General features: G+C 38.0%; 1 protein-coding gene across 4 annotated transcripts in view; it reads right to left on the bottom strand.

Moving 5' to 3' along the window:
* The window catches only part of ARMC9 (armadillo repeat containing 9), a 65,504-nt gene that overhangs the window by 28,293 nt on the left and 24,097 nt on the right, over nucleotides 1-13,114 (bottom strand). For all 4 annotated transcript variants that reach the window (XM_040567835.1, XM_040567834.1, XM_040567837.1 and 1 more), the window contains 7 exons: nucleotides 7,989-8,023; nucleotides 6,637-6,748; nucleotides 5,570-5,662; nucleotides 4,201-4,291; nucleotides 3,244-3,367; nucleotides 1,208-1,347; nucleotides 327-403 (listed from right to left, as the gene is read on the bottom strand). In XM_040567835.1, the coding sequence (XP_040423769.1) occupies nucleotides 327-403; nucleotides 1,208-1,347; nucleotides 3,244-3,367; nucleotides 4,201-4,291; nucleotides 5,570-5,662; nucleotides 6,637-6,748; nucleotides 7,989-8,023 (672 nt within the window). The remainder of the gene's footprint in view (nucleotides 1-326; nucleotides 404-1,207; nucleotides 1,348-3,243; nucleotides 3,368-4,200; nucleotides 4,292-5,569; nucleotides 5,663-6,636; nucleotides 6,749-7,988; nucleotides 8,024-13,114) is intronic.

Raw genomic sequence — 13,114 nt, 5'->3', positions numbered from 1 at the left:
GAGATAACATTTAAACAGTATCAGAAACAGCAGTCAAGAATGCATGTGGATTACATGGTAACTAGGCACCTACGAGACTTTCACTTCTGAATATCAACATGTGTTAACGGAAGACATAATTACATCAAGAAAGATCAGTGTCCAACGAAATCAAATTCACAGAATTACGAATTTTAGGAAAATGTCAAGCAACTTAATTACTTGAAAGTCTAACAAGGGAAACAAAGCCGATTTATTTATTTTTTCCATTTCTTCCTTTCTTGCCTTTTTTATCTTTAATTTTCCTTTCTACATTTTTCTTAACCCAAAGTTTGTTGTACAAGTACCTCATGATTCTCATGGCCAAGAAGATCAGAGAGAACTTTGAGCACATGGTTTGCGATCCTTGCACACATTTTCTTCCCTGCAAAGGGAGAAAACAAATATGCTTGAAAAAAATATAACAGATCAGAGTATCTTAATTATTTCTTAAAATCAGTACTAAATATAATGAATTTACACAGAGCAATAATGTTCCTGCCAAACGCTGCTCAACATAACTGAGCTGAAATTAGTGGAGTTACTCCAGATTTATACAGTCGTAATCTTGGACAGGATGCAACACAAAGGGATTTAATAAAGTTAAACAAAGGCATTATTTTTCTTACGCCAAGCAGCCACTCTCTCTTCATTACCTTACTTTCCTTTTTAAAACAAAACTTACTTTAAGCCTCTTTTAAGTCTCTTGGACATAGACAGGAACCTTATTTTCTTGGGGGACATCTCTACACTGTGAAGTGTAGCACACAAGTATTTCATTTCACACGGTGAAAGTTAAGGTCCTTGCCATTACTGATCAAGTCAGTTCTGACTTTCTTTTATATAAACAGATCTCTCAAATATTAAGTGCCCTTCGAAAAGTGGACCTGGAATGTAGGAATGGCAGTCCTCACATGTTGATCCGAAAAAAATCAGATCTTGGAGGGTTTCATTGATTAATTGCTTCCTTAGTTCTTGGGATTTTGGTCAAGCTATCCTCCACAGTCTGGGATTCTTGGGAAAGAGATATGCTCATTAAATACTGGTTATGACACTCAAATGTCACTAGTTGGTTGAGTCTCAGCTACTAAATATAGTTACTTGAAAGAATCCAGGGATAACAGTAAAAGGTTTCAGGATCTTCCCTATCCACTTCTTGGAATAAAATTGTAATTCAGAAGTAAGATACCTGCACTCCTCAGACACAGATTCATGAGCAAGGCAATGGAATACTCCAGTGTGTAATCAGACAGGCTATCTGTATCTGTCAGAACATCAACCAGCCAGAAAATGAGCCCATCTTTGATCATTGCTGACTGCAGCGCACGCCTAGGATTAAAAACAACAATACACACAAAAAACAAACCACAAGGTAAACAGCCTTTGAATACATTTATTTCTAATATGAGCACATTAAAAACCTACTGCATCTACCTGCCACACACTAGCTTGCCAACAAAAAATAAACTACTCATTTGGACAGAATCACTTAAACTAGTGAATTAACAAAGCCTGCTAAGTAGATGCGGATTCCTGTAGGGTTAGAAGACTGAAATGCTGTTGGGTGTAGACCTGTAAATTGCTGGGGTAAGTTTCATTGTTTTGTAAGGCTTCTAATTCCACCTAATATTGCATTTTCCATTGTCTTCAAATTGGTTTAAAATAAGAAAAAAGCAAACAAAAAAACGGCTACACATAACAGATCCATAAAACAATTTAATTAGTGCTTCTGACAAAGCACTATAGCACTTTTGTACTGCTGATTAGGCAGATGCGATCTTTGCTTAGATTCGTTTGCACTTTTCTCTAGGGATTGTTATATCGTGTAAATTTTTTCCTCAAACTGTAGTTGTCCCTGGCCAAGTGCCAGGTGGTCAATTGTGATTGACTCCTACTACAGAACTTCCTCACTTAACAACACCAAACATACATACCCCATGTAGAAGAATTTTTTTCGCTTAGAAGTGGTGGAAAATGTCTTACTGAAGAACACCATTTGTTAATTACTTTATTTCTTACAGCCAGCAAGTCTATACTCCAAAGATCAAAGCAGGTATTTCCTTGCTCTTAGTATTTGGGATTTAGATTACCCTTGAAAGCTCACACACACTTTCTTGGTCCTGGATCGTGGGGTAGGCCTGTGCCAAGGACTGAGGCAAAACAAGGGAGCATCTGAACCTCCATACTAAAAAAAGTCCCTCTTGTCAAGTATCAGGCATTAACCTTGTATAAAATTAACCGTTATTTTCCAGACTGAAAACAAAAATTGCAGTAGCTTATTTCACAAAAATGTTCCTGACCCCAAAATTCAAACTCAACTGTACTATCAAACACTGCTTAAATGGAAAAATCATTTTGTCTAAGACTGGTTTGGGATTTCAGTCGGTAAGGTATGAAGATTTGTTCTCAAATATATACAAGGTATTATGTAAGGAAGCAGTGCAGAATCTTATGCACATTTCCACATGCTTTATCTACTGAAAATCTTAATGAAGCAAATCCAAGAGCAGCACTTATTCTTCAACAAACCCAAACAAACAATAACAATAAACAAACAAAATAACACAACTTGCAGTCTTAATTTAGAAGAGATAAATACATCTATCTCCTTATATTTAGTTAGCTATTCAGAGCTGAATATTCTTCCTGAATACTGTGAAAACAGAGGTCCTAGATCATAGTTACTTTTTCAATGAGAGTAATATCATGCACTTCATTGCATTTGCATGAAATTTCATTTGAGTCAGACTGCTAATTCAAAAGGAAGAAACAGAACAGCCCATGTATAGACAGCTCCAGGAAAGAGGATCAACAGCATGAGAATGAAATCCCTGAAAAATGTTTGCAGAAAGGATAATGAAAACATTATGCATGGGAATGTAACACAGCTTTTCTCCCCACCCCACCCCGTGTGGGATTTTCAGAACTTTCTACATTAAGACTTTCACTTCAGTTGTTCAATTAAGGAATACATATAAAAGTGCACAGAGCTGTGGCAGGAGATTTACGTTTACTTGAGTCGTGACAGCTGGTAGGAAATCAGGTTAATTCAGTCAGCAAAACTGAGTTCTCCTCCATAATAAATGACACTGCTTTCATCGGTCATCAGAGGGTCTGATGATTGTTATGGGAAAATCAAGCACTCTTCTTTCCTCCCTGAACAGAGCTTAACTTAGCCTGCATTTCCCCTCCTGCTGTCACCACTGAGTGCTGTGCTTTCATCACCTGAGGCTGAATTTCTGCAGAGCCCCCAGAACATTCTCCCATGTAAGGGAATCCTTGTCCTCAGCTTTCAGTCTCTCCTCCAGCATTCGCAGCAACATTGGGTTCTGAGAAAGGTAGAGACGACCTGGTGCAAAGAGCGATGAAAGAACAGATGCTGAGATATCAACTTATGACAGAAAAGTTTTTTCTCCTTGAAAGAGTAAGCTGGATTGACCTTAGTTTTTTCCTGAGGAGCCACAGTGTGCCAAAACCCAAACAAACTCGAACAAATGAGTTGTCTAGCAGACCAAATCCACCCACTTGGCATATTAGAGGTCCCTACCTGCCTAGTTAGTACCTCTGCTCGTACCACGCAGAATCCACTATTCTTTCAGAACATGCTTTCTGATTTATTACAGTTTTATATACTCTAGGAAAAGAACAAAGATGTCCAAAGAGTTCAGGAAAGTTAGGTGTTATTGACTTTAAAAGAGATTTCAGGTCCTGTTAGTTAGCTAGTAGTTAGCTTCTTAGTAGAAGCTAATAGTTAGCTTCTGAAGAAACACCAGACCTGATGGCTAATTTGGGACAGGCAGAGATATGCAGTCTGGTAGCAGGTTTGCCTATAGGCACTTTAACTAGCGGGGAACTTCCCACTCCAGCCCCTCCATTTTTTTAACCTACATAAAGAGACTGAAGCCTACATAAAGACATCAACTGGCTAGGCTCCTGCACAGACCACAAATCATCAAAAACAACAGAAATGATGCAAACACAGTGTCAAAAGGAAAACGTTCCAGACACTGAAAAACTCTTTTGAATTTACGTAACAAAAGACAGTGAAGCTCTAGAAAATGGATGCCAATAAGACTCTAAATTCCCACATGGAGTGACATGCACTTTGTAAAGTACCTATGAGCCAGCATTATATGAAAATGATTTCCAGCACCCCGTCCCACCCCAGCGTGGATCTCTTACCTTCTGCCAATGAAGCAAAAGCATTGATAAGCCTTGCCATATACTGTCTGACTATCTCGCTCTTAGACTGTAATAATTTAAGGACACTTCTCTGAAAAAGAAAGCAAATGATAGTAATAGCTCACCAAAGAAGGAAAAAACAAAACCTAGTCTTCTATAACATTTTAAAAGCTTCAGTAAATTTTCATAGCAAACAAGCATAGACTGCATACTGATATCTTAAAAATTGTCACTATGATTTAGAATTTTCCACTTCCTTTTTTAAATTTTAGTGGGGGGGGTGTAGGGGTGTGGCTGAGGGAGAGACAAAATAAGCAGATCACAGCCACTCAGCTCTGTCTGTTATAATGCTATTAAACTCCCTGGTGTAGAATAAGAATTATAATTAACCAGCACTGGTAAAGAAGAAAACTAAAATTAGTGCATTTAAGTTCACAAACTAAATTAACAGGTTTTCTTGGTCACTGGCTAAATATTAATGTCATCCGAATAGGAATGCTGTTGTTTGACAACTACGAGTGTGGGAAAGCAGCTCAGTAACTTACAAAGAACAACACATTGCAAACTATTTTTAATCTGTTTTACTTTTGGCATTACCTATGCATAACTTTCCTCTTACAGAAATTCTCAGGGAGAAAAAAAGAGATCATTGATTTATTAATCCTTTAACTTTTCTAATAGCACAAGTTACTGCTGCAATGACAATGCAGCAGGCAGGTCCACAGCTTCTAACAACTGGGGAACTCAACTATGCATAAAATTAACCTTTATAAATGAAAAAGAGTATTTCACTTTTGTTAGCAACAGTACTAGATTATCAGTGAATAAATCAACATACCTGATAATCCCCCTTGTAAAGAAAGGTAACAATCCATTCCAAACTCACTAAAATACTGTTGAACATGTGCATAAATCAGACATTCCATGCAGGTATTAAGACTGAAATGCAAATTCTGCTCTTATCCTAGACCAGCAAAAAGGATTGAGTGTATTATCTAACGACAAATACTGTCTCAAAAAGAGACAGAGCATCTCATCAGCAAGAGCTAACTGCTAAGTGAGGGGCTCAGTAGGCTTCTGCTCAACTCAGACATCAAGCACTAGGAGAGGTGACAAACTTTCCCTTGTCTACAAGCACTGTATGCACTTGCTGAGATGATCTAAATTGAGGACTCTTGCAACGCTAACACCGAGCTTTGCCAATTACATCTAAAGACTGGGATGAAGGAGTTAAATGTATCACACAATTTCGGCAGTAATACTGCTTCCCCCCCACACTCCAGAGAGCAATAAATTTTTCTGATCAGCACCTCATAGAAACAAGTCAGCAATATCACATACAAGCTGGAGGAAAACTATTCCAGCTGACCTGACAGTTGCTGTGGCAATCTAGGAGGTCGTTATTGATGTAGGCCTGCAGGACAGTATCTCTTTGTTCTCCAGGATATGATGTTGTCAAGCGCTAAAACAAACAAACAAAAAAAAAACCAAAAAAACCCACAGTCAAATAAACGAATGGTAATGTGAATTGATGACCACTGAAGATTTAAAAGGTGCAAATATCCCATAGTTGAAAATTAATCCTCTTCTCACAGAGGAAAGGAATTCAACCTCAGTGATCTAAGGGAATGAGATGAAATGAACTGACCTGATGTCAGCTAAGTGATCCATTACAGACCCGTTGCTCACAAGCTATCATCACTGTCCATACAGGAGGGATACAGCATGACTTCCCATAAAGTCAAAAAGCCCCTCTAATAGCTACAGATGTGGTGCTTTTCTAAAAGATCTCAGAATACTGGGCTAGAGGAACCACCGGTCAGACCTAACGGTTTTTGTTTGCCTTTTTTTTTTTAAATGTGAAAAATGGACATTGAAGCTTGACCAGAATTTCACTATTATCACTTTTCACGTGTGTCACTTTGAAAGCGTCAGCTTCCTTTTCGGCAGGAAAATGAAACTTCCTGTTGTCACCTTTAATTTTCCCCAAAATACCAGTACATGATCTGAGTTAACTAAAACTGTAGGCTCCTGTAGAATGCCTTGACTATAAAGGAAAACTGATGATTAGATTCAGGTATTACTTTGATACAGTAGCATTTATACAAATCTGAAACAGAGCAAAACATGGAAAAAGGAGTTGCCAAAAACAACAACAATTTTCTTGAAAACACATCAGAAATAACTTCCACTGGAGATTTCAGGAATTTCTATCTGTCTTTCCTCAGAAAGGGAGGATGCTGCTACAAATACACACCTACTGCCTGGGCTTTCTTCATCATCTCAGGAGCATCAGCGAGCTTCACTGACAAAGACAGAAGGTGCCTACAATGCTGAACTGTTCAACAGAACAATCAGCTTGCCCAAAAGATGGATTTTAGTACTGGACCCCTCCAGAAGGGACCTATTGATTTGTACAGAGGCCATCTCACTTACCCAGCGCAGAGCTTGCAGTAAGAAGGCTTTGAGACGATCATTCCCTGTAATCAAATCTTTTTTCAGCTTCTCATAGTCCAAAGAGGGCAACAATGGCACATCCTGCATCTTTCTACAATGCAAAAGGGAAATTCATTGAATTTTGACATTCATCAAAACCCTCTCCTTATTCAGTGCAGCTGATGTTACTGAGGTGACAAGAGCCAAAACAGGAAGTTTGCTGCAGGAGAAGGGCTTCCACGTTTTTACACCTTTGCTATTTTTATTACTATATTAAAATAACAGGCTTAAAACAAGATTTTAAAACTTAGACTTATTCTTTCACCTTATGTTCAGTTCATTTGTCATCCCAATTTGGAGATGCTAAACGATGAAAATTAGCCAGTTGATGATCTGAGTTTTTTGATGATCTGAGTTTTTTAGCCACACAAAGGAGACATCAGTTCAGTGATGTCTGTCTTTGCTCTCTGTGGCCCACAAGGACTGGAAGACAGCAACTTGTGGCTCTTAGCACATGGTTATGAGCAGACACAGTAACAAGCTGCAGCTCCAACTTCACCTCTAAGCCCTCACAAACACAGCAAAGTCTTCTCCAAGGCAAAGCTGAATGGGTTTTTACAGGCTACTGGCTGGACCATGCTGGTCCACATAAGATTTAATACAGGACCACATTTCATGCGCCAATACCATTCTGCTATTTTGAGTTTTAATACTGCAATAGAAATAAAATTAATAAAAAGAAAAATAGTAACATTGCTTTCAATGCTTTAATTTTAATATTTAAATAAATTCCACTAAAGCAATTTTTACTCTTCTGTTCCTATCCTGCTACTTTTCAAAACAATTTTAAATGCTATATATAATTGTCCCTTTAATTATCTTGTAAACAATGGAAGGATCAAAAGTGTTTCAAAACATCTAAACTCCTCAGACACACCATATCTATTCTATTTATATGGAATAAATAATTAAATTAAGCACAAAAGAATTGATCTTGAAGCACACAAAAAACATTTTACCCATTCCCCCTTTTCCTGGATTTGTGAGAAGCAAACCAGCCACAACAATAGGACCGTACTGTGCGGAAACAGCAAAGAAAATAAAGCAGCCAACTCGCAGGTGTGGAGTGGCAGATTTATTGGATTAGCAACATCCTGCTGAAATTAGGATGTTATTGAACCTGCCCAACAGAAGAATACCGATCACACGACATTTGCATGCAATGCTCACTGAGATCAGAGGAAGCACACAGACTGATTCTCATTTGCAGACCACAGGCAGCGCACTTCAATTTACTAATCCCTCCTCCTACTCTTTACAGATATAATTGTAGCTCTGCAATAAATACTTACACAGGTGCTATAGATGCTCTTAACATTGTGGAAGCCTGGATCAGAAGAAAAAAAATCACAACAGATGAGTCCAAATATCATATCAGGAGTGTTATTAATGAGGTCCACAGTGAATTCTCTCACTCAAGTTCTGCAGTTCTTTTCCTATAAAACCTACATTTCAAATTAGAAACACAGCTTAAAAAAAAAGGAGAGGACTTGAATATTTTTATTTATTTTCCCTCAGAGTAGTTCAAAAGTTAAAACATCTTGTGTTATGATCTAGTTATGTTATCTTTACTTTCATACTCCAAGTATTACCTACACTGAGAGCATTTAAAAATAAATAAAGGGGGGGGGGAGGTAGAAGAAAATACTATCTGAAGCCCACTGAGAAAGATGAAGACCTTGTTAAAAACATTTATCGACTTTAAAAATGGTATTACCTTAAAGTTGGAATATTTTTCAAGTGGAGACCTACCATGTATTTCAGCATCCAAATTTGCTACAATTCACTGTTTCAATACTAACAGTATCAGACTGCCTGTTGATATTAATATACACCTATATAATAATTATATAAAGAAAATACTATCCATTCTAGTACAGACAAAAGGGATGTGGAACAGCATGCCATTTCTCAGGGGCTCTGCCTAGGATAAATTCAATTTAAGCCTGGATATTTGCTCTCTGCTGCAGTGTGACACAGGGCATAGGAAGGCACCATTGTTGCAGAAGTCAAAATGTCAACACAATATAAAAGTTGTCTGGTTTAATAAATATTTTTTAGCTAGAGCTAACTGTAGGTGAGCCAAGAAGCAGCAGTTCTGGCAAGGAAGTGCTTCATATCATGCATTCTGATGTCAACCACATGCCACATTCACAGAATATTCTGTGTCTTCTTTTGTATTGACCTCACTATTTGTAAAAAATCTCTCACTACCACTTAGGTCTGTAAAACCAGTCTCCTCTTCTAACCTGGTCTCTTTCAAGGGGAGCTATACAATCCGTGTCTATTGTCAGATTTAAAACTGAGGGATTTAGTAGACAAAAGGCATGCAATACCATAGAGAATATTGAATTACACCAGCTGACATATTCTTGAAGGTGCTAGATTTCACAAACCTCATGGGTATCCTTTGTAATACAAGGAACTGCTCTCTCAGATGTGAAATAAGCTTACATGCGCATTAGAAAGCATTTTATATTATGTTTAAGTCAATGAATGACCTGTACACAATAGCTAATCAACAGGTCATGCACTTCAAAATTAACTTGTCTTGACAGCACTTCTCACCGTTTATTTTACACAGTGGAGAAGTCTTTCAAAATATCATATGCACCTCAACTGTCTTCACCTCATTTATTTGTACTCTTTTTTTTTTTTTTAAATATCAAAAGTTTACTTTTGTTTAAACAAAACTGTTTTCCATATCAAAAACTACAATCTTGCACCTGAGTGTGAAGTCACAAATCATTTTGTTGCTTCCTTAGCACCCTCCTCCATTAAAAGAAACACGGAAGAAAGTGGCACACTATAGGACACCAATGCAGAAGAAATGACCTTGAGTCCTTGAAGACGAAAACGTGCCACAAAGAACAGCAATGAGAAAAGAAACAGAGCAGGTTACTAAGAGGAAATAGATCAATATAAAAGCCCTCTGCTTCTCTGCAAAGTCTTTTTTACCCACTGGTCCTTTGCTGCCGTAAAAAGAAAAATGTGCTCCAACCAAAATCCAACTAAAGGATCTACAACTAGTAAAGATACACACATCCCTCTTCTACACAAATAAACCTTTCTGGTAAGTGTAATATTGAGAAAGCTTTTATAAATTTCAAACTAAAGACAATTCAATTGGAAAAATATTAGGGTTTTTAAAACTTAATCAGAACAAGCAGGACAACGTCCTATTAATTCCCAAATTAATTTTACAGTGGCAGCTAGGGAGCAGCACAGCCTTTAAAAAGGTTTGGCTTTGTAGTTACCACACACAAAAAGGCAGCTATGATGCAGACCCTATACTCGAGCTCCAAGGGCAGGACCACCTCGATGGACAGCCTTCTTGTCCAGCACTCGCTTTCCTGCTCGGACCCAAGCTTATCAGTCTAGAACCCACGCAGGATGAAGGCAGCTTTCTTAGGCTTTCAGTGTTCCTGGGAAAGCAACTTGGATACGGTTTATGTTACATCGGGTTCAACAAGGCAAAACAGACAAAGATTCTTAGGGCTGATTTGTCCTTCACTGCACCTTCATTTTGCAGCCTGACTGACCAGGGGCAGCACCACTGATAAGAAAGAATGCAACCACATCACAGGCAGAGATCTTTCTTCATCTGCATTTTCAATGTCTAATCTTCAAGCAAGTGATCCGAACACAGTACCAAGAAACACTGATCATTCTACTTATTGTCCAGGCTACCTGTAGCCACAGACCCTCATCTTTTCATCTTCTTATCCTATTATTTATTTTTTTTTAAAGAGGAAATACATACTCCAGTGCTACCTTCTGCCCCTCCTCACTTTCTACCTGAGAGCCCCATTACCTTTTCTAATAGGAAGAAATGCAGAACCATCCTGGCATTTCATTTTAACTTGGTTGAATACTCCTATCCCTTAAGCAGAGTGCTCTTCTCCACCTCACAAAGCGCCTTTACCCTTCCCCTTCCTTGTGGGGGGCGATGTGTACTACACAGCTCCTTCCAGGCAGCCCAGCAAAGCAAATAACTCTTCAGCCTCAGCACCTCCTTGCACAGTTCACAAGATAACATTGTTTGCTTGTTCACTTCTGTTTCTCCTCGTTGGTTCTATCTGACATTTCCCAGTCTCAGGATATTTACCCAGTTAAACATCTTTACATAACCTAACCCCAAAAAGCTCTGTTAAGCTCTAGTTCTTGACTTGGGCATTAGCTTTAATAAAAGGAAAAACCTCAAACACAGCTGGGTCCTACAAAGCAGCTCTTGGGTTTCATTAAAGCAGGAGCACCTTTAGTGCAATTAAGCCATATATTCTGGTCAGTGGAAGAAAGACATTTTCTTTACCATGATCTCTGTACACAGTGGCTCCAAGGCCAAGCTTTCACACGTTTTACTTCTGGCAGGAGTTCCAGCTTAACCAGCCTTCCTCCCTCAACATATTCCTGCTATGGAAAGCAAAACCAAGAGATGCTCAGGAACAAAATCCTGCCCTGTTACAAAACTAATATCCGAACTCTTTTTAAGTTCTTTGCAAAACTTTAGCCACATGCTTTTAAAAACAAAATTCCTTGTTGCAGATACATATAAAAACATGTAGTCTTCTAAAGTTATTTTTAGGGACAAGGGGATACATTTAAATGAGGAAAACCTTAATTTTCAAGTCTAAAGTGACAATTTGGACTACTTTCTATAATGAAAGTGAGCAGAACATGGTCCATTTTGGCTTTTTTTTTGATCCTCACAGATCTTTTATTCTCTTTCTTGGTGTTTGTTCTCAAATCCAGGTGCTGAAACCTCATTTTGTTATTTCTGTGGTAATAATGCAAAAATTCCAGCCATACTGTGTTGGAGAGGGGAGAGAAGGGAGGAAGCAAGGTGGGCACAGGGCGAGAGAGAGTATTTGGATGCAGGAAACAAACTTATAACAACTACTTTTAAATAATTGCATGAGACGAAGTTAAACTATCAGCACTTTGCATTCATAGCCCTAAAAGCACTCTACAGTAAATAACATTCCTAATATTCTTATGAGGCTGGTAGAACCATTACAATCTTCATCTCCAGGTGATGAATCCAGGGCCACAGAGTGAAACTCAGTCAGAAGCACTGCCAAAGGTATCTTTCTCAGTCTGCACCCAACATTATTCTCCAGACAATGCCCTAGTCAGCTCCTCTTTACCAACAGTTTCTCAGATGAAAAAGATTTGCTTTCGGGAGGTATTTTAACCTTAACATTTCCTCCCATGTCCTTTCCCTGGTCTTACCTTTCCTGGAATAGGTTAAAATAGTAATTCAACCTGCTGCATAAATATTTTGTACAGTGCCAGTCAACGAATGATTATGGAGAACACACAGTATACATGACGTATCTGCAATACCTGACTCCCAACATTAACAGACTTAATCTCGAACAAAATGCTTTTCATGCAGAACCATAGGACAGAACCATTTTTCCATAATTAAAGCACATGCAGAAACCAGGTGTCTTAAGGAAAGAAGAGAAACAAACACAAGAAAACAGCCCAAGCATAGCTCATTCTGGTAGGATCATGGGGTATGACTTATGGTTGTATTGTTTCTTACCAACGCCAAACCAGGTGCCATGTTAAGTAATTTTGTCACAGTGCAGATTAGCCACAGATGGCAGCCCTTCATTTTTGAAAGAAGAAAGGCTTGAGTATGAACAGCATGGAATAAAATAAAGAAGTTCAAAGGGAAAAAAATATCAATGTTTATAAAAGAAAACAGATGCATTTCATCTGGAAGCCAAAAACACAGTAGATTTTATCAAATACTGTAGTGCTGTATTCAAATCATCTCCACTTTACAATTTGATGTATATATTCATAGTATGCTGAAGGATGAAGCTGAAAGCCAGGTTCTGACCTCAGTTACCATTATGAAAATACGCTATAAAATTCAGTGTAAATGCAATACAAATTCAGAATACTCCAAGATATGTGACGAATACACAAAGAGTAAAGTCAAAGTTCTAGCTAATTTGTACGTACGATTAGAAACCACAAATATGTTTATTCAGCTCATCCGTTATACGCTGACAAGAAGACTCCTACATGCAGCTTATTGCATGTTAGGTTTTGAGCTTGTGTAACCTGGCAAGTCTCTACTGGGACCACGCAAATTTATTTCATAAGAAGATCGGCAAACGTTTTTAATTTTTTTTTTAATCTTACTTATACTAGACATATGCTGTTATGAAAACTTCCTAGTTGGCATATAAAACAGTTTCTGTAAGAGACCTGAAGTGTATGTAAAAAAGTAGTCACCCTGTAATACTATGTGATAGTGTAATGGCAATAGATGGCAGAAAAAAGAGAATACTATATATAAACAGTGAAGAGATGCTAGAGAAAACCAATATATGTATTCAAGAAATATCTCAGAATTAGCCAGATAGCTTTAGAAATTATAAATAATTCTGCATTGTAA

The sequence above is a fragment of the Cygnus olor genome, chromosome 9, assembly GCF_009769625.2.
Source record: "Cygnus olor isolate bCygOlo1 chromosome 9, bCygOlo1.pri.v2, whole genome shotgun sequence".
NCBI classification, from domain to species: domain Eukaryota; kingdom Metazoa; phylum Chordata; class Aves; order Anseriformes; family Anatidae; genus Cygnus; species Cygnus olor.
This window is presented reverse-complemented; position numbering and strand designations above follow the sequence as displayed.